The sequence below is a fragment of the Lycorma delicatula genome, chromosome 2 (assembly GCF_047948215.1).
Source record: "Lycorma delicatula isolate Av1 chromosome 2, ASM4794821v1, whole genome shotgun sequence".
In the NCBI taxonomy this organism is placed as follows: Eukaryota; Metazoa; Arthropoda; class Insecta; order Hemiptera; family Fulgoridae; genus Lycorma; species Lycorma delicatula.
In genome coordinates, this window is record NC_134456.1 from 83,329,326 (window position 1) to 83,352,882 (window position 23,557).

The 23,557-nt window shown below is 28.9% G+C and overlaps 1 protein-coding gene across 6 annotated transcripts in view; it reads right to left on the reverse strand.

Annotated features, from left to right (window-relative positions):
- Window positions 1-854: 854 nt before the first annotated feature.
- The window catches only part of LOC142318955 (uncharacterized), a 231,678-nt gene continuing 208,975 nt past the window's right edge, over window positions 855-23,557 (reverse strand). For 3 of the 6 annotated variants that reach the window (XM_075355648.1, XM_075355647.1, XM_075355650.1), the window contains exons 16-18: window positions 8,464-8,781; window positions 7,691-7,817; window positions 859-2,942 (exon numbers count right to left, since the gene is read on the reverse strand). In XM_075355648.1, coding sequence (XP_075211763.1) covers window positions 2,713-2,942; window positions 7,691-7,817; window positions 8,464-8,781 — 675 coding nt within the window. In that variant the 3' untranslated portion in view covers window positions 859-2,712. Of the gene's footprint in view, window positions 2,943-7,690; window positions 7,818-8,463; window positions 8,782-23,557 lie in introns of all 6 variants that reach the window. The other 3 variants (XM_075355651.1, XM_075355646.1, XM_075355652.1) reach the window with 3 other exon arrangements.

Below are 23,557 nucleotides of genomic sequence, written 5' to 3' on the forward strand. Positions count from 1 at the left end.
TGTAATGTTATAATGTTCATATTATATTTGTAATATAATATGAACATTTTACTCTAACAAAATATTTCTAAGCAAAATAAAATTTGGCAGCAGATATTAAAAAAATGCTTTAAGTTATTAATGATGTACAAGTTAAATGAAGTGAATGAGTAAAGTGTATCTAGGAGTGCAAGTAATTAATATAAATATATATGATATAGAAATCTACATTAAACTGTAACAGTGCTAACAAATATAGATACCCAAAAAACTTGCAAAAAAGGAATGAATCAAAATTATTATCACATTACTAGGATACGAATATATAAGATTATAATCCAATCTATAATGCCATATGTAAGTGAAATTTAGTTTTTGTAAGTGAAACAATAATCATAAGTGCAATATCATATTTGGGAATAAAAACTTAATAAGCTATTATTAGTTAGTATCTTAAGCTAGTAAGCTATTCAGTCCAATCAAAGTGGAAGTAAGTTGGAGAATAAGGAAAATAGGAGTTGAGTATTGTAATAAGAATCAAAGTGGAAGTAAGTTGGAGAATAAGGAAAATAGGAGTTGAGTATTGTAATAAGAAGGTAGAAGAGTATAAGGTTCAAGGAATTGTAGAGAGGAAATCCAAAGTGTAAAAGACCATTGGAAAGGCCAAAATGTTAGATGTTACCACATGAAAAATGAACTCTCAATCAGTGGAAGAACAGTAAATGGACTGTCATGAGATACACAATCTGTGATGCTCAGATTTGACAGCAGTAAGTATTACTTAACAGATAAATAATAACAAACGTATAAAACTATAATACAAAGTAAAACACAGAAAATTATAAATATCAGTTTAATTAATACAAAATAATACAATATTTACATCAAGAAATATGCAGGAAGACAAAACATTAATTATCCAAAATAATTAAAAATTTACAAAACATTTCAAGATAAAAATATATTATTGTGAACAATCAATAAATATCTTCTTTTTTTGTAATGATGTTAAATGGCACATTATTGAGCAGGTAATGTTTTTTTTTTCTTTAATATAGATCGGGTAGTTTATAAACATTTACAAGATTTATTGTTTAAAAAAATTGTTATCAGTAATGTATATACGTAATTACTTGGAAATATTACATTTTTGCCAAACAGATTAATAAATATTTGTTCAAATTATTATTTAACATTTAACTCTAATAAATTGAGATTGTCATGATTTGGTAAAAATTAAATAACAACTTCATTTATAAAAGAAATGGAAAAAGTCATGGAAAAATTAATATGCTATCTAGCATAAATTTAAAAATAAAACGACAAAACTAGCTGCAATAAATAATTGCATAATATTAATTAAAAGTAACAAATAAATAATAACAGTAAAACAAATTCCAATACTGTTCAAAAAAATCTTACTACTATAATTAAACATAAAATTTTTTTGGAGTTCTTTTTATACTCGCACTATAATCTCAGAACACTATGAAAACATTAATGATGGCACAATTAGTTTTTTCTCAATATTTTTATGAAATTATCACAAATTAATAATGTAAACACTTCATTGTAGAGAAATAATAACTAAGTATCATTAACAATTTTATATAATAAATAATCACACCAGTAGATGAAAAATTGTTTAAGTCCTTTTAGTAATAAGGAAAAATGTATTATTTCAGTATGCTGTTGTTCTTAACACTTTTTTAATTGGATAAAGCGATAATTTAAAACCTAACTAGGGTGTTCCAGTATTGTAAGATCATACATTGGACGATTTTTAATTGGCAATTAGATAATAATGTGTCTAAAACATAGTTTATTATTTGATGAAATTGCATTCTTTCTAGCCGTAGAGTTGGAATGAAATATTGAAAGGAAAAGAAGAAAAAAAGGATTTTTTCAATTAACTTTTATGATGTTGAAAAATTACATTAAAGTCAATCTAATTATATTGAAAAGAAAGAAAAATCTAAATTCTTTGTTGGGAAGTTTTGAAAGAGAAAATGAAATAATTATCTGTCAATCCAGATTAATATGCAAAATAATCAGAATTATGATCATAATAAATTATTTGTAACATACAAGTCTTAAACGATCTGATTTCAATGATAATTTAAAATTTTACTTAAGTTCAGGCCTCCAGAATTAATCTTTTAATAGATAATCCACAATGAATTAACATCATAAAATAAGGTTGTAATATCATACAGATAATAAGACCTTAAAATTGATTATCTTTATAATAAACAATGCTTAGAAATATACTAAAAATAATAGCTGAAATGACATTTAATAAACTATAAGGAAAAATTAAAATGTGTAACAAGGTATGTCAACTTTCAACTGTATGCAATCAAGTTTATACTGGACACAACCGAGAGCTCACCTCTAATTGTACTTACAGACAATTGTGAGGTAATGTTAACTTATAACATAAGTAATAAAAGCAGTATAATAAAAAAATAATATTGAAGAAAACAGCATCAAAAAGAAAATCAACATACGAAAGCACAATCTCATTGGGGAAAAATAAGAAAGACATTTTCTTCTAATTTAAAACTGATAAAACAAAAACTAAAATACGTTTAAAAGTTAGTTGCAGTTTTAAAAAGAAATCTTTTCACCAGATTTCATCCACAAAATTACACATGAAAATAAAACTGTAATAGTTCTTTTTTGTCTGTCCTACATAAAACCACCAAAATAATGTACACACAATTAAGTAAGTCAACAGCCATCGATATCAGCTTCAAGATTAACTCTTGCTTTCTGCAGAATAAATTGTGTTTTACCAAGCTGCCGACAAATAGCACGTTCAACTTGACGTTTTTTATGGTTTGCTGCTGTAAGCTGAGAAAGTGTATTCTCCAGTGCTTGCCTTGTGCGTACCAAATGCTGTCTTAAGAATAGATTTTCTTCTTCCAATTTAGTCAATTCAGTCGTGCCTTCACCTATCCCTGTATTAACAAAAATAAAAAAAATTAGTTTTTCAATTGATGTGAAAGGTAACACTGGTTAACAAACTGGGAAAAATATTTTCAGAAGAGAAACCACCAATAAGTGAATTTTATTCTTTTTGTGCATTGAATCTGAAAGTAAAGTCAGTTTTTCCCTACCACCAATCACATTTTTCAAAAGTTGCTAAATAATATGAAATTTTGAATGTGACAAAGTTTATAAGTATAATAGATTATGTAATGTAAATATTTTATTAAATAAAAATTCTTGTAGAATATAACTAAAACAGATAAAAATGTTCCCTAAAATTTTGTATAACTGGGTTTGGTGAACTAATAAATTATTTCATTTCTGTGTACAGTAAGGTGTCTCTTAGTAGAAACAACAGTGGATGTATCATCCATTAGCAATATATCTCATTATTTACAACACCCTAATTTAGTGGTAAAAATCAAGATGGGAATGCAAAAAATCAATTTTTAATGACAACCAGCAGCCTAAATTTTTATGGTTCAACAAAAGATTTTTAACTAAAAAAATTACTATTGTCTGCTTTGTTGGACTATTCCACTTGAAGATCAATACAAGATCTAATACGTGTTATATGAAGCACCCATTATTTCATATCTTGATCTTCTAGTAAAATAGTCAGCGTAGGCCAACTTAAAAATTGATGAATTTTAACAGTTTATGTGCTTTATTTTGATTATCCATAGGAAGATAGGAACAATGGGTGTCACACATAATGTGTATAAGGTATTATGTTAATTTCAAGCAATGATTACAAGGTTAAAAAGAGCATTTGCCTTTTGCTATACCTACGGTTTGACACGAACTAATAAATCATTATAACATCTGCTACTTCTGTTTAACAAATATCACTGGTTTTTCTTCAGAAATAAAAGTAATATTGTGTACCCAAAAATCCACTGGACCAATTGTTCATGGAGAAGATTTACCTATTCCAACAGCTCCAGCTTTCTTTGCAGGGGATTTCAGATTCTGAAGAGTATTGTTCTGAATACTGCGTCAGAACAAGCTTCAAGAGACAATAATTTCATATGAGAAAAATCAAACTGTGAACCATCTCATTTCACAAGTAGAATTTAACGATTTCAAGTTGAATTTATCAAAACAGCAAGCAGAACTTCTATATTCACGCTTAAAGGAGCTAAATTTATTGATAAAGGATACCAAAATTTCATATTTTAGGAACAGAAATAAAGATCTGATGAAATAAATCACAATAAAAGACCTGTTGTGGTGTAAAAATGTTTGATAATGTCTGATCTGGGTAACATTTATAATGCTAATTATTGAAATTATTTACTGATTCATCAAAAACCAGCTTAAAATCAGTATGACTTAAGCAGGTGCATTGTATAATACAATGAATTATGCATTTAAACAAGAATCCTTATTTCAGTAGTGTATGCTGTTCGAATGAAAGAGACATAGGAAAGTATGCCGTTAATTTTGAAAGCAGTCGGTTACATTGCTCACTTACGATATCATCTTTTTTTTCTTTTAACCTCTGGGACCACCATTAGGTATCGCTTCAGAGGATGAGATGAATGACTTGTAGCATGTGTGAAAATGCAATGTCTGACCAGGATTTGAACCTGGGTCCTCTGGATCAAAGGGTTGAGACACTAGCACTCGTGCCACGTTAGCTGACATTTATAGTATATTTGTGGTGACCTAATAGTTACCAGTCTTCTTCTACACCTTTAAGATGGCTTTATAAAATACAGCAGTTTCTTATGTTTGTGGGACAGTCATAGAAGTGAACAGTACATGGTAAAAGAATGAAGAAATACTTTCATTCTTGGACAAAAAAAAAGTTAAGTATGTTCCTTTAATCAACCCTCCGCTTGTTATTTTGCCACCTTTTCATATAACATTGGGATTGTTGAAGAATTTTTCTTAAAGCACTGAGTAAAAAAGGAGAAGGATTTAAATACTTAATATAAGTGTGTTTTCAGTTAAATCAAGCTGAATTTAAAGAAGGAATATTTGTTGGATCTCAAATTACAAAATTACTCAATGATGAAACTTTTGAAATAAGGTTGAATAATGTAGAGCTAGCTTGGAAATCATTTAAGAATATATTTGAAGATTTTCATGGAAAAACAAAGCAGAAAAGTCATCTTTTAGTTCAAAATTTTTAAACACAAAAATTCAGGCTGCCGAATGTCATTAAAATTGATTTTTTGCAATCATCTTGACTTTTTCTCCACTGAATTTGGATATTGTGAATGATGAGCAGGGAGAATGCTTCCATTAAAATATATTGCAGTTACACCGTACATAAAAGCCCTACTGTACGAGAAACCCTACCGTACATAAAAGGAAGAAGCAATTAATTCACCAACTCCAATTATCAAAACTTTTATCCATTAAAATTATATTCTACAAGGATTTTTATTTAAAAAGCAAAATAAAAGTATTGAAAATATAAATAAAATTTACATTACAAAAACTATTATACCTATAAACTTCTTTTCTTTTTTCTCGTATTTAACCGCCAGGACCACCGAAGATATTGCTTCAGAGGATGAAATTCACTTATTGGTGTTTCTGTTTTGAAATTTTTTTTCATATCTGTAGATGAGTGTAATTAGATAATAACAAAATAGATAAAAAAATTGTATATGCTCATGTTTTGTCAGAATTAGCTATAAACTGGAAGTAAAATAATTCAAACTTCATACCTAAGATACTATCTTATCTTTTTTATTTACTGTTGAGGTGATTTCATAGCACACATTATTTTGTAAGCAACAATATATGTACATATTATATTAATTAATTAAAATTTTATCACTTACTAGTTTTTCTATTTTGTTGTGGACAAAATATATAGTTCCTTCTCAAAATTTCATTTTATTTTAGTGGTCGAGATAGTAAGCACTTATATTTATAGTTTTAAAATTTGATGTTCTATTTTAATTGATTTATCATATTAAAAAAAAAAACTGTTTGAAGAAGTAGAGAACTCAGTGAAAGTACTCAATAAGTGAAAAAAGAGAAAATTAACATTCTAATTCTAATTAATATGCTTTGCTGCTACATTGCAACTTGTTAACTTGTTAATATATTTTATTAACTTGTTAATTTATTTTTATTATTAATATATTTTATGAAAATACTAAGTTTTTGTAGAAAAGGCAAATCTATTTTCTCATGTCTAATCTATTACTATTCATCTGATTATTACTAGTGCAATTTATTATTTAATGTATAGATCGTTGTTATTTAACTTTGTCTAATTGATAAACTGAATGTTATTAGCTGTGCAATTTATTTAAGTTTAATTTTAATCACAAATTTTAATAATTCATAAACAAATTACTATTTTTTATTATGTGTTGTTCAAATGTCAGGAATATAAATCTGCAATTAATAATTTTTAGAATTAACATTTTCTGTTTTCTAACACTTGACTCTGTAGTTGGATTTTTGCTTATTTTATCTTTCATCCTGCATTTTATTGTAATGAAAGCAGTTTTCAAACTTCTGACTGATATAAAAATTTTTTTCCAATGATTTCAATTCACTTTATTTTATATACATCTGCTCAACTGAAAACATTTCTGTTAGATTTATATTCATTATTTAAATTTTTTTCCATCAAGGGAGTCATTTGTAAAAATGTTTTTATTTACATAAGGTATTTCAGTAGAGAATTAATTCTCTGAACATTAATAATCTGGATGTTACTGTATATATAATTCTAACATGTGAGTTTGTTCATGATTTGAGCAAGAAAACATGTTTCTGGACATAAACAAAGAAAAATTGAAAGAGAATTTACTTACTGCAATTATACAGTGAAAAAAAATATTATTTTTATTTTACTTGTATATAAATAATGTAAGAGAATAATACCTTAATTTTTAGTGCTCCACTTTGGTGTTTAATGTTATATTGTTATGTAACCTTATAATCACATATAAATACATTTTTCTATTCCAGTGAATATTCTCACAGTATGATTACTAGTCAAAGATTGAAAAAAAAAAAAATCTTTAGGTGATCTGGATAATCAACACTACCGAATTTATTTAATTCATATAACCTTTATGATACAACACTATAAACTCCTCTTAGATCTTTTTAACATACTGAATTTTATTTATATTTAATAAGTATATGTTTCTGTATTTAATAAGAATGTTTCTGAATATAAGAGCAATTTAAATTTATGATATAAAGCTGCAGAACATATGCAATCGAAAAGGTGTGGTGCACAGTCAAGCAGCAGTAGCATTGTACGCGTAGTGGTACTTTCCAATTGACCTCAGGATTTGAATCCTGAACATTCAAGAAAGAAATGGACATATTACTCTCATTAGGTCAGCATGATTTGTTATGTTAGCTGTCATGTGATACTCTAGAAACCTGATTCAAATCCAATAATAGCAAATTATATTTATTTTTGATTGAAATTGAGAGCTTAAATTATTGGTGTACTCCTGTTTTGGAGTTAGTTCAAATAACAGCAACTTTAGAAATCTTTGAACTGTCTATAGCAATATAATCAGGAAAGAAAGAACTAGTGGTTTAAATGCTAGTAGAACTGAAATGATGTACAGAAATAAAAGGCATAGATGCAATTTCTAAAATACCATAATTTCTCAAAAGTAAATTTTCACATAATCTCAACATCTCAAAAGCATGATACAAAAAATAATGGGATATAAAATTCTTATATTAATTTCTAGAAAAGTATACTTCTACTTACTTCTGGACACATTATGAGGATGTTGTTGATTAGCTTCAAGACTAGATAATCGACCCTGATCACTTTCAATGCCCAGGTCAGGTGAAGCACTAATAGGCGATCTCTGTGGCCAAAATACACTGGAAGTCTGTAAAATTATACATTCAGATTAAAATAAGTGAATAAAAAAATAATTCAGATAAGATATGTTCTAAAAGTTCTTGGGATTAGTTTATTTTACAAAAACTGCTAACTTGTACATTTTTGAAAAATCATATACACTTCCTTCACAGTAGTTTCCTTTGACAGTCCTCCTGTCACATACTTATTCCAATGTCTGTAGTTGTTGGAAACATTTCTGGAACAATTTTATCACCTTCAGCTGCTTTGTTACATAAGCATCACTGGCCTTCTTGTAACTTTTCCCCTTCAAAACATTTTTCATGCAAGGAAACTAGTAAAAATCAGCTGGTCCCAAGTCAGGAGAGTAAGATAAATATGCCAGAGTTGTTACTTTGTATTAACAGATCTTACAGGATTTCATTATATATATATATTTCATTACAAGTAGAAATTAGGAATAAAATTTCATTAAATAATAAATTTTTTTTTTTCTAATTCTATAATAAACAAGATTTCCGTTATTAAACAAGAAGCATAAAAATGATTTTTTTTGCAAGGTAGAAATTAATACATGAAATGTTAATTAAAGTCATCACAATGGTAGTCATCTAATATGAACAATTAATATGACTCAGAATATTTTCTCATTAAAATACTTAACAATAATTTACCTGTCCATTATCCTGATCAGACATATAATCTGAAGATATATCATTACTTCTTTGCGATGTATATCTAGGAGATAAAGGTAAATGTAATGAGATCGGTTTACTGGAAGGACTTGAAGGTGGTGAAGTACTCGTGCTTGGCCATTTTATGTGTTTCAGATTTGAAAAATTTGATATATTATCTTGTTCATCATTTTCTGAATCGGACGGCATTTTTGTAACGTGAAGTGTAGTTAAACGTGCTTCTAATTCACTGTTAGCAGCTTCCAGCTCAGCAACACGTCTTTCTAGTTCACTTTTTACTTTTTCCAATTGTGAAGTCTAAAACAAATATTTAATTTTTTTTATTAAATAAAACAAAATACTGTATTTCAGTCTAAATATTCTTAATTATCCTCTAATAAAAACTTAATGCAAAGGAAATATGTGTTTATTATATTCAGTTTTTTAATAAAAATATTTAGTTTTAAATAGGTTAATAGTTTTAAATATAAGTTATCAACTTAAAAGACTTCACTGAAGCTATCATTTATAGCATAAAGAATAGATAATACTAATTAGGGAAATATAGTACAGGAATTAACTGACTATACTTTCCCCATCAAAAACAACATACATAACCTGTATGTTGTTTTAATTATTATCTGTAATTAAGTTATAGTACAGTTAAGGAATAAGCCTAGTTAAACAAAAATAAACTAAGTAAAATATTCAGTTGCTAACATTATATTGCCTGGGAAAATGTTAAAAAAGTTTAAAATTCAACTTGAGTCAACTGTTTTAAATAATAGTAATAGATAATTTGATCTCAGCTTAAAAAAAGATGTATCTTACCTAAGTGTATATAAGTTAAAATGGTAAGAATTTTGTTTTAAATAAGAAAGTCCACATTTCAGATGGTTAACTGCCTCACTGATATACCACACTTCACAAGAGAACTGAATACTGCTAAATCAAAACAAATTGATTATAATTACCATCAACTGTCCTAACATACACAATGGATAAACGAGATGATTAAACTACAAGGTGGTGCAAAAAAAAGGTAAGCAATTAGAAAAATTCATACCTTTTTAATTTTAATTGATTCTGTTAATTTTCTTTTCAAACCTTATAAAGAAAATTTAGAAATTAATGATGGAAAGATATACAGTTGCTCAGCAAATGAAAAAATCAAATCTTATGAAAATCAATATAATAATGCAGACTCAACAAGCTTATTGTCACCATTTCAATACAAGGAATCACCCTCTGTTTAGAGATGGTTAGGCACTTGATGAAACATTTTCATCAGCTAGGTTCAGTAAGGGATATGCCAAAATCTGGAAGACCACATACAGCCCAAAGTGAAGAGAATATTCAATGAGTACAAGAAAGTGTTGAGACTCCAGAAACATCAACTCGCAATGTTCTCTTCAATTTAAAATTATTCAGAAATCATTGCACAAAATACTAGTAAAGGATTTAAGACTGTTCCCATACAAAATTTAATTCCAGCAAGAACTGAAGCTGAGAGACCTTTGCCTAAATTATGCCAAAGTTTCAAGAATTGGAACAAGAAAATAAAAACTTCTAGAGAACGGATAATGAGCGATGAAGCCCACTTTCATCTGAATGTATTTATTATTAAAAAAAAATTGCCAAATATGGGAAACTAGATTCCAGAGGTTATTCGACCATATTTTTTTGAAGATGATGGGAACTAGCAACACTTGCATATGATTCAAATTTTTTGTAAACTGCTGTTGACAATCGAGTGATGTGGTTCCAATGAGATGGAGCTGCTGCATACATGATCAGACTCAGTATGCGGCCTTTAAGAGAGATTTTTGGCAAATGGATATTTCAAGGAACTATGCAATCTAATGGCCTCCTCATCTGCTGGATTTAATAGCCCCAGATTATTTTCTTTGGGGATAGCTAAAGGAGAAGTTTTATGTTAATGAACCAACAACCTCCAACAATTAAAACAAAATATTTTAGCTCGAACTGAAGCCATAACTGAATTTTTTACTGATGTCATTTATATGACAATATTCCACCAGTAGCTTAAAAAAAAATCACCATAAATTAATCTTTATAATTCCTCATCAAAATAAATTAACAATTTAAATATTTTCTTTGTGTAGATATTTAAAAAATTTTCTTCTTTTGTATCACCTGGTACTTAAACATATATTAACAAATATATCATCATATGTATCAAATAGAATGTTAAAGTTATTTCAATGAAAAATAGAAGTGATATTTTGATGAAAAAACAGTTATTTATGGTTTATTTAAAATAAGTGATGCTTTTATTTTTATCATACATAAAAATATATCATGGTTGAACTATTTCTATTATTATTATTAATAATGTTAATAATCGTGATTAGAGAAAAACTGAGGAAAAAAGATTAACCGAAGCTAATAAAGCATCTCAATTATCAGTTTATGCAGTGGTGTGTTCTTCTTATAAATATCTTTTATATAAATATAAAAGTGGCATTTTATATAAGGATAAAGTGACAGATGAAAAGGTGTTGCGGCAAATTGATGAAGAAAGAAGCATTTGGAAAAATATAGCTAAAAGAAGAGCCAGACTTATAGGCCACAACTTAAGACATCCTGGAATAGTTGCTTTGATATTGGAGAGATAGGTAGATGGAAAAAATTATGCAGGCAGGCAACGTTTGGAGTATGTAAAACAAATTGTTAGGGATGTAGGAGATAGGGGGTATACCGAAATGAAATGACTGGCAACAGGTAGGGAATCTTGGACAGCTGCATCAAACCATTAGAATGACTGAAGATAAAAAAAATAATAAGCTCTGATCCAACACTTCTCAACATTAAAGATGTTACAGTTTGACAACATGGATTTTTAATATTTTGTTTAAGAATTCAAATAAATAATAAGCTAGATATTTTTATGCAGGTATTACTAATTTAGGTAAGGAAATTAATTTAGAAAAAAAGAAGTTGGAGAATGCTTCATTTAATTTTTGATTGGTTTGAGAACTTGTTAACAATTTGAAAATAAAAATAACCTTTTATAAACACCTAAACTGTGAGTTATACTAAATATTTATCTAGTATTTTTCACAGTAAATATTGTACATATTATGTTTTAGTTTATAAATGCTGGCATAGTTTTTTGTAGCTCTTAACAAGTTATTTATTTTTTCTACATATCGTTACAGACTTCTTCTGACAATAATATCAATAATTACTGAATATGCACCTAAATTGTTGACATTTTTCAATGAAATGGTTCTTGAGCTTTAATATTTTAATTTTATTTTAAATTAAACTATAATTAAACCATAAATAATTGTTTTTTTATTTAAAAAAAAAAATACAAACAGGAGCAATTTTTTTTTTTAAATCAACTTATTTTGTGTAACATATAATTAATTATAACATATATAATTATAACACTGAGAAAGTAATAAGGTGGAAATGAGTTTAATTTTTATCAAAGATTGCTGTTAGATTAATGCTTTCCAATGTTAGTATTTAGTGTTAGGCATTGCTGGTGATATTATGATAAGCTGCAAATGAATGTGTAAAAGCATCGATACCTTAATGAATGATATACATTTTCAGCATTCACATAGACATGAATAGATACCTAGTATATATAATGCATTATTTCTGTTTGAAAGGAATAAACAATTTATAGTTTTTTACAATAATTTAATGTTTTTTATAATTATGGTACAAGTGACACAAGTATGGGTTTTTTAAAAAATATTTAGCCACACTATGTGATGAACACAGTGAAGTTGATATTTGTAAGGTTGAATACTATCAGCATTTTGGAGGACTTCTCAAATATTGATATGTATCAGTATATTAAGTTTTTTTTTTTCACAATTAAATCACATGTTAATATGTTTAGGATATATGGGGTCTGTAAATAAAGTAATGAGACTGGTTCAGAAAAATTGTTTATTTATAATCCAATTATACATGGACTCTACACCTTCGAAATAGTTCCCTTAGGAAGCCACAGCACGCTTTAAACGGTTTTCCCACTCTTCACAGCAGTGTTAGAACTCATAAACTGGAATAGCTTTCAGATGATCAGTTACATTTTTTTGTATGTTTCCTACTGTTCCAAAATGGTGTTCATTGAGGTATTTTTGTAAAGTCGCAAGGACTCAGGTCAGGTGAATAAGGTGGTTGAGGAATGTTTGGGAATGTTTTTCTTTGGCAAAAACTCATTATTTGAGAGCGTAGTGTGACAAGGCACATTGTCATGATGCAGCATCCAGTTGTCTTTGATGACTGGTCTCACGTGGGCAAATCTTCTGCAATCTTTCAAGACTTTCTCGGTAAACATACTGATTTGATATTCATATTAAAAGTCTGTAGACAAAAACTCCTTATGGACAATGCCATTACTACTGAAGAAACACATTAGCATGGTTTTGATTTTTGATTTGTTCATTTTTTTTTTTTTTTTTGGATGTGGTGAGTTTGAAGTGTGCCACTGCTTGCTCTAGCGTTTTGTTTCTGGGTTGTACTCAAATATCCAAGATTCATCACCAGTAATAACATTTTTTAGAAAAATCAGGATCAGTTTCAATTTGCCCTAGAGGATTGCGGCACACTTCCACTCTATTGTTTTTCTGTTTAACAGTGAGGTTTTTTGGGACCAATTTTGCACAAATGTTTTTCATGTCCTATTTGTTTGCTAAATTTGATGAACTGTGGTATGGTTCAAATTCAATTGTTCTGCAATCATTCTGACAGTTGTAATTCTGACAGTATTCATCACTGGTCGTACCGTATCAAGTCTCTGATTCGCTCAACACTGTCATCACTTTTTGACATTAACGAGTGTTCCAGAGCATGGATTGTCTGCAACTGATTCCCGTACATCTGAAAATGCTTTAAACCACCTAAAAATTTGGGATCGTGACACAGCGTTATCTCCATATGCCCTTTTCAATTTTGAAAAAGTTTCAGTAGCATTTTCACCAAGTTTAACATAAAACTCAATTGCACAACATTGCTCATAATTAGTATCACTCATATTTGTAATGCACAACAAAAATTGCTTCATGAAAAGTTTGTTTACATCTCATGTGGAACAATACACTAAAAATATTAATACCTAATAATAAATCAGCTGTTCATATAACCATATGTTTATTAGTAACTTTAGAGTGTTGCTACTTTGGCTGCCAAAAAAACTAGTCACATTACTTTATTTACAGACCTCATATTCCATTTTCAAAACTTGCTGTATTCCAGTGAGTTTTGATGTTTGATGACGAATTTTTAATCATGATGAAGCTAAGAAAGGTGGATAATTGTACTTAATATAAAAATTATGATCTAAGTTTACTGAAGAATAAAATGGGAAAATACTTTACTTCTCTAGTCTGTCCAACAAAGGATGCTGTTTATTTGTGGGAATGATTGTATCAGTTTCATAAGTGACTTGTATATTGATAGATCATCTACTAATATTAAGTTATAGCACCTAACATATAAATAAGAGATAATTAAGTATTATAAAAATGTAAACTAAAATATTATTTTTTTGTTGTTTTTATCCTCAATGAACAACAAAACTGAAGTAAGTTAAATTTTATTTCACTTAAAACCATAAATCTTGCAGGAAAATGTACAAAATTTAAAAATAGAAGAGGAAATTTAATATAATTTTTTTTAATCGTGTTTAATAAGGTAAGCTGTTGAAAAAAAAACTGCTTGAATAATTTAGTTTTTTAATAACTAAATTTCATGTCATATTATTAATTCAGTTTCTCAGACCCCAAATATAACCTCAATTAAAGGGACCAATTTTTTTTTGTGCATAATTTTATGGATTTTCCCCAAAACAAAAATTATTTTGTCTTTAGTGACTTGTATTAAAAATTCAATTGTGTATTCCATAGGAAAATATACATGAAATTAATAATTCTGGTCTTTTTTCAATGTTGTATTTCATGCTTAATATCTGATTTTAATAAACTAAATAAAGATTTATGATTTCTTTTAAATGACTGATTTCTTTACAGATAAGGATCTATTACTGTACATGAGGTGGGGAGTCTCTCACCCTAACAAAATTAATACTACCAAAGACTCTAGCTATTGACAATGTTATTTTTATATTTTTTTGGCAATATTTATTTTCTAGAATAATCTTAACTTTCTAAACTTTGGAGAACTACAAATTGACTAATACTATTTAACACTAGATACGTAATGAAAAATGTAGTATACTAATTTATATATATGAGATAGTTTTCACCAAGAGTTCAAATTATGAGACATATTCATAAAGTAAGGGCTGTTGGCTTATATTTAAATATTAGCAGGTCTGAACACAGGTTCATACATGCAGGGCCATCTATTGTCTATTTATGAAGCCACTGCAGTTGTGTTTTGATTTAGTAGCTGTTTGCTTGCTGGTGAATGCAGATAGCAGTGCCCGTGACAATCGTTTCTTCCACCAGTTGTGAAGCACATGCTGAGATTCAATTTTTGTATGCAAAAGGATCTTCCGCTGCTGAAATTCATCAGGAGTTGTGCCCAGTGTATGGAACTATAGTAATGAGTGAAGAAAAGGTTAGACAATGGTGTTGAGACTTTAAAAATGGCCACACAAATGTGCATGACGAAGGGCGGAGTGGCAGGTCCAGTATTCAGGCCGATGAAATCATTGAACAAGTGAATTGAAAATTGCAATGTGATCGTGATTGGCAATTAGTGCTCTGGCTGATGAATTTCCACATGTTGGATGCACCTCTATCTACATGATCGTCACAGAAAAGCTCGGATATTACAAATTGTGTGCAAAATGGGTACAGAAAATGCTTACCGACCAACACAAAGAGCAAAGAATGTACAGTATACGAACGTTTTTGGGTCGCTATCAAAAAGATGTAGATGATTTGTTTTCCTACATGGTTACAGGTGATGAGATGTGAATATCCTACACCAACGCAGGATTGAAACAAGTCAATGCAGTGGCGCCATTCTAGTTCCCCAAAACTGAAAAAGTTTAAGCAATCTCCATACTTGAGTTGAAAAATGTTGGCTACTGTTTTTGGAACGAAAAGGGCATCATTTTGGTTGATTTCATGGAACATGGAGCAACAATTACAGCTGACATAAACTGCGAAATGCTCACCAAACTGAGACGTGGAATCCAAAATCGATGATGCGGGAAAAGGTCATCCAGCATAATCCTTCTTTACAACAATGCGCATCCTCACACCTACCTTAACCAAGAAGATTCATGATTTTTGTTGGGAATTTTTTTCACCAACCTCCGTATAGTTCCGACCTTGCACCTAGCGACTACTTCCTCTTCTTGCATTTGGAAAAGGGGCGTGGCGGACAACGCTTTGAAAATGACGAGGAACTCAAGACTGCCATTGTTAACTGGTTCAATTCCCAGACGGCAAACTTCTATGCTGAGGGGTTAAAGAAACTGGAGCAGCGTTATGAAAAGTGCTTAGAACTGAATTGCAATTATATGGAAAAGTGAAGTAGATATGTAGTAAACTAAAATTGTAAGTAAAAGCATTTTCTCAATAGTTTAACGACCAAATGGCCCTTACTTTATGAATACGGCTTGTATATTAATTTTAATTATCAGAGTATAATTAAAAACAAAGAAGTAAATAGTCTAAAATTTAGCTAGAATTCTGTAAGTATTAACGATTTAGTTTTTTTTATTAAAACTGAAACTTCAGTATCACAAAAAAGTACATTGCTGCATTACTTTAATTAAATTTAAGTACTTTGGTTATATTTTATTGCCTCATTAATTACAATAGAGACAAATTAACACTTTAAATAAAACAGCATATTTGAAAAATATCCTTACATTTGTCAGATCACTCATTTATTATTGGCATCTTTTAAAAGTTGTCAACAAAAATTTGTTAAAAAAAAATTATAATCCAGTGCAACAGAAGGAACACTTGAACCACTCAATATTAGGCAGGAAAACATATATCATATCTAAGACAATACATGAATAAATTGCTTTTACTAAGATTTAATAAAAAGTGATTGATGTTTAATGTGGATTGCTTTTTATATTTTGCTACTTTTATAATTATACATATTTTAAATTTTGTATAATTAAATTTTTAAGGCATCAACAAAATAAAAAATAATTAAAGATAAAAAAATAAAAATGAAAAATGTTAAATAAAAACTCTGTTGACAACTGCAAATTCATCTCTTTCTGATAATTTAACAATATCTTATTCTATCTCAGAGTAAGCATTAAATAAAATACAAGATACAGTTCCAACAATGACAAATGAATATGTAAAACAAATTAGGGATGTAGGATGTAGATTGTATACTGAAATGAAACGACTAGCACTAGATAGGGAATCTTGGAGAGCTGCATCAAACCAGTCAAATGACTGAAGACAAAAAAAAAAAAAAAAAAATGGCAAATGCTGAAAAAAATCATATTTTTCAATTTCTTGGATATTTTTCTTAGAAAGTGTAAATAAAAATAGGAAAAAGAAAAGACCAAAACTATAAATACTCTAATGACAAACAATTTTTATTAACAATTATTTTTTTATTTTGAGGAGGTTTTAACCGAATCAAATGCAATTTTTACAAAAATTTAAAAAAGATGAATACTATTTTTTTTACAGTAAGATAATACTGATTATTCACTGCAAAAATTTATTTAAAAAAAATTGTATGGATCATAAAAAGTGAAAAAAATTAATTCATTGTAGTAAATCCATTCATATATAAATATATAAGACTAATTGAATCAAAATATAAAAACTGATGTCAAAGAGAAAGAGAATTTTCTGAAAATTATTCACCTAACTAAAAATTGCTTTAAGACCGAAACTATGTAGAATTTCCAGTTCCCCAGTTTATAACTCATTCATTTTTCTATATTTATTAAAAATTTGAATATCATGTTGTGGTTAAATACTTGCATTTGAGAGGCAATTCACCTACGCAAATTAAAACAATTTGACACTGTTTATGTGGATACTGTTCCATCATTTACAACCGTGAAAAGATGGGCAGCTGAATTTAAACATCGGTGATGTTTAAATTGATGATGAGTATTCGGGATGACCAAAAACTGCAACCACCACCAATATCATTGAAAAAGTTCACCAAATGATACTGGACAACTGACAAATTAAGGTTAGAGAGATAGCAGAGGCTACAGGCATATCAAAAGAACGTGTTTGTCATATATCAACTGAAGAACTGGATATGCCTACGCTACCCACACGTTGGGTTCCATGTTTGCTCACTTTGGACCAAAAACGCATTTGAATGAACATTTCCTAGGACCTGCTGGAGCAGTTTAAGCAAAACGATTCAGATTTTTTGCATCGATTCATAACTGTAGATGAAACGTGGATCCACAACTACACTACTGAGATAAAACAACAGTCAAAACAGTGAACTGCAAAGGGTGAACCTGCTCCAAAAAAAGGCGAAGATTGTTCCATCAACCAGGAAGGTGATGGCAGCTGTTTTTTAGGATTAGTAACAGAATTTTGTTTATCGATTAAATTCAAAAAAGTAAAACAATAACGAGCAGTATTGCAAATGATTACTTGAAAAGCTGAAGGCAGAAACTGCAAAAGATAACCACATTTGAAGAAGAAGAAAGTGTGTTTTCACTTGCTCACACTTCAGCGGTGATCATGGCTAAAATTCACGAACTGCACTTTGAATTGGTTGACCGCTCACCGTATTCACCAGATCTGGCCCCAAGCGATTTTTTCTTGTTTCCTAACCTTAAAGTTTACCTTGAAAGAAAGAGATTTTCATCAGATGAGGAGGTTATCGCATATGTAAATGCCTATTTTGCGGAGAAAGATGCCAGCTACTATTTGGAAGGGTTAAAGAGGTCAGAACATCGCTGGAAAAAATGTACCGACTTAAAAGGAGACTTTGTTGAAAAATAAAACTATAGTTGACAGAAAAAATACGTCTTTCTATGAAAGATTCTAAACTTTTCAGATAACCCTAATATGTTTGTTCTAAGCATAAAACAGTTTTTGCTTGATATAAATCAATTTATAGACTTTAATTTGATTGGAAACAACATTTTAATTATCAGAATATGGTGTTAAGAATATAAAACATAATGGTTTTTTTTTAATCATAAACATTAATATTAATTGGTTAATCATTGTTTGATATTATTTGTTAGAAAATACCATGAAAAATAATCAAGTAATATGGAGTTTATTATTAGTCACCTTGATAAAATCAGCAGTATTATAAAAATTGCATTTAAGACTAGTATTATTACTCACATTTGAAGAATGATTAGTATTTATCAAAGGCAATTTCTCAAATTAATAACAACCAAACTAACCTTTAAATAACTAGTTACCATAAACAGTTTAGTTTGGGATTTAATTTTGTAGGTTTCAACTTTTGAACAAAGAATATTCTAAAATTTCACAAAGTGAACAACGCATATATACTAATATAAAGAACAGAAAGTTAATAAAATATTCTCTCTTAATGTACAGAGTGGCACAGGGAATTGGGAAAGTTTGAAAGTAGTAGGGGCAGCCCTAAGTAGCTGGTAGGGGATTGGCATCCTTCTGTGCACAACTACCTGCCATTTAGTAATCATGGACCAGTGGGTTGGTACACAATGTGCAATTGCCATAAGGCATTTTACAAGAACAGTGATAGTGTGATTGCTGTTCAACAGGGATTCCAAAGTCATTACAATTTAAGATGTCATAGTCACACTCCATCTTGCTACGCCATCAAGATATGGGTTGACAATGTTCAAGAAACGGGTTCAGCTATAAAAAATAATCCACTAGCAGATCAACAAACTTAATGAACCCCAGAAAACACTGAAGCAGTTCAGACCTCAATTAAAAGCAGCCCATGACGATTGACAAGGAAACATGTACAAGCATTAAACCTAAATCGAATAACAATCTGCCAAATACCTCCACAGTGATTTGAAGTTTCACCCTTACAAAATTCAAGTTGTACAGGAACTGAAACCATCAGACTACGTGGTCCTAACAATTCCCATAGGAGTATTTCAAAGTGCCATGCAAAATCTCAGCATTCGCTTTCAGGAATGCATACATTTGAATAGCCATCATCTTATTGACAGTTTTAGAAATTGGAATTTTTTGTGTGGGGACACATAATGGCAAGTAGTTTACTTTTTGTTTTCAATAATAAAACTTGTAAATTCATTTTTTTACTTTTGTGAGAGTTACTTCAAAATTTCCCCTTTCCTTGAGCCACACTGAGTAAGTTTAAATCTTATTTATAGAGGTGATTGAAAATCAGGTCAACTGATTTCAATAGGAACTCTTGTGTAATGGAAGGCATAGTTTCTCATATTCACCCTTCAAGTTTTTCCCAAGTCTTTGGTTTGATTCAGTAGACTTGCTTCTTTAACCAACCCCAAACAAAAATGTCATAGGGTATAAGTTAGGACTCCTAGCTGGCCATTCGCTCATATGAAGCATGACAACCCATCCACCTTCTACGAAGGTGGGCATTCAGCCATTCATGAATGACAATAGCAAAATGTGGAGGGGTGCCATCTTGCATGAAAATCAAACCTTCAACATTCTCCCAAGCATTGATAACTGTCAGATTTCATCTTACAACATGATAAGGTACCTTTCAGCATTCATGATATTATGAAGAATGAATTCTCCCACAATCCGGTTGAAGTCATCCCACACCACACCGTTACTACCGTTCACAAACCCACTGATATGAAATACTGCTTCACAACTCCGGAGGATATTTTTAAAGAGATCTGATCAACTTCATACCAAGCCAGCATATTCTCCTAAAACTCTATGAGAATGTTGCAATCTTCAGTGAAGATTAATTGGCAGCAGTGTGGCTTCCAATCATGTTATTTCAGCTCCTTCTTGTCAAACTGAATTTGTTGGGACCAGAAGATGGATGGGTCATCATGGTATGTGAGTGGGCGATCAGGAGTCCTGATGTAAAACCCTGTAACATTTTTCTTTGGGATTGGTTAACAGAGCAAGTCAACTGTATTAAAGTCTTTGGAAGAACTTGAAGGGCGAATAAGAGAACTTATGTCTTCCATTCCACAAAAGTTCCCAGTGAAATCAGCTGACATGATTCCTGAGTGCCTCAAAAAGCTAATAGTGAAATCTAGTGCCCACATCAAATTTTAAACAAACCTCACGCTAAAGGCTTTTCTCTCGTATCCATTTCTTGTAAAAATTATAGTTAATAAATAAAGTATAAGTATTTTTAAACGGTGAGTAACTTTTCAATTACCGTAGATAAATCTTGAAAAGTTAAAAAGAAAATAATTCAACATAAAACTCATTTTGAAACAATACTGTTTATCTGTATGTAGTCTGTACAAAATCAGTACATAGTAGCTTACACAAAAGTTAGTATATAAAGTAAATTATGTTTTAATCCTCAATAAAAAAAAAATTGTTCTTTGTACAAATTTGGAAAATGTCAACTATTTATAAAGTAACTTTGTATTTAAATAGTAAAAATTTATTAAAAACCTATATTTGTGTTACAATTGATTTTATCAAATGATGAACGAGTTACTTTTGGAAGATTTCATAAGACTATATCAAGTAATTGTAATTGTATCACTTAAGAGATTCCTAATTAAAAATCATGTTTTTTGTTATTGTAATTCAATGCTTTCAAAATAAAGGTAAAAAAGTTAATAAGCAGAAGCTTTGACAACATACATTCTAATAAACAGTTAATGGTTGCAACAGCAATATAAAAGTACTAAAAAGATAATGTTAAAGATATACAATTCACAGATAAATATTATTACTAGCTGCAGTATATAACAAAAACTCATGGCTGATTATTATTTTATATAATAAGAATATAAAAAAAGTTATTGTACAAATTTATCAGCAACATACACATCTAAAAAAGAAGCAATTTATACGAGAAAAAAATTAACTTCTAAAAATCACACTTAACAATACAGTGAAATATTACAAATGCTAAAATTATAACAAATTTAAAAAAATATAAATAGTTATAAGAGCTACATGATTAGAAAAATTAAAACCAAAGGTTGCTAACATATGGAAAGATAAAGTTTTTTAACCATGCATTACTTTTACTAATTCTTCAACATCTTTTTAAAAATATGTGCAAGGATGGGTATAATAATACAACATACACAAAATAATAAATAACTAAAATATTTCTAATGCAATAGAGAATAAGTGTAAATTGAATCATATATAGTTTACTATAAGTATTTTTTTCCTGAGTCTATTTATCTTTAATGTATGAAGAATAAATAATATCCCAAATAAGTAAACAAATGACACAACCAACAAATAAACAAAATAATAGAAGAATAAAATAATATTTATTTTAAAAGTTTATTTATCTTCAAGACAGTTAATGATACATTGATAACAATAAATCACATTAACCTGGAATTTGTGAGAATTTCATTGATCTATTTTTTATTTCTTTTATTTTAATTACTGAAGTGATATTATTACTCTCGGATAAGTGAATACAAATTTTATTTATCTATCTTATTTGAAGATAATCACTTTCAATAATACTGCTTAGTTAAATGAAAATCTGATGCACCATCAGTTTTGGAAATTTTTACATTTCTTTCCCATTTAACTACTTAGTATATTAAGCATTATCAATTTGGGTGATGAAATCTAATTTATTTCTTTCAAATTCACTCATTAAGTCAAACAAAACAAAATGGTGAAATATCATTATCAGTAAATCAAATTTTTGTGAATAACTTTTATTATTTCTAAAATTAAATTTCAGAGGTGATTTTATTAGCTTCACAGATTTTTGTTTAAATATTACTCAAGATGAAGAAATCTCTCTCTCTCTCTCTCTCTCTCTCTCTGTATGTGTGTATGTATTACACAATGGGTAGCTCTTACATAAGCTTTTGCTGGTACACAGGCAACACAATGAGTAGTAAATAATGAAATGATGCCCAGCAAAAATAAAACTGAGAGATCTTTAATATAATATATTAAAGTAAATAAACAAGTAGATTTTTTTATTGTTGTTTCTATGTTGTTCAAAAGTATAAAAAAATTAATTATAATGTAAACATATTTACCTTCTCTTAAGTTAATAATTACTACATTTCTGTTTGAACAAAGTGTTAACTACTCGGGTATAAAAATTTGCTATAAACTACATGTGTATGTATTTACATAAAGTTAAAAATAATTTTATAGGTGTTTATTTATCAATGAAATAGTTGAAGGCTGTGAATGTTTTGATTATTATGTTTTAGAAAATCTGATGTGGACACCAAATGATTTCATTGTGCACCTATTAAATTACACACATTTGTACACATTTTCTTAAAATGAAAAGTACATAAAATTTTATTTCATTAATAACTTCTGATATTTTTTTATATCTTTTTTTTTTATTGTTATTACTGAATTACTATTTATTGTACTTTTTTTTACAATCGAAGGTTAATAATAATTAAAAAATCAGTATATTTTAACTAAAGAAAAAAAGTTAAAAGAAAAAAGTTGATGAAGTTGAATTTGAACCGATGTGCCTACCCCTTGTAAGATCCAAATATTTGAGTAATTAAAATTTTATTTGGCAATAACTCTTGAACCTAGATCAACATATATATACACATATATCAACTATATATAACCTATAGATACCTATAAGTACAACTTATGATATATCGTTAAAAAGCTCTCAATGAGAGCTTATTACTGCAGTTAAGAAAAAGTCCAAATTCCAAATTTTTTTAATTTTGGGCTTCTTGGACACTTTTGGCTCAGTCGATTGCAATCAAAAGTGGAGGTGCATAACTAGATGTTACAACAGTCCTAAATCCAAAATTTCAATATCCTACAGCTAATTGTTTTTGAGTTATGCGAGATACATATATATGTTCATACGTACAGACGTCACACCAAAACTAGTCAAAATGGATATTTCCGTTGAAATCTGAAAATCGAAATTTTTCGTGATCACAATACCTCCTTTACTTCATACAAGGAAGTAAAAATGAAAAGTATTCTAAATAATTTGTAAAAATTATTATGTATACAATATATTTATTTTCCCAAACTGA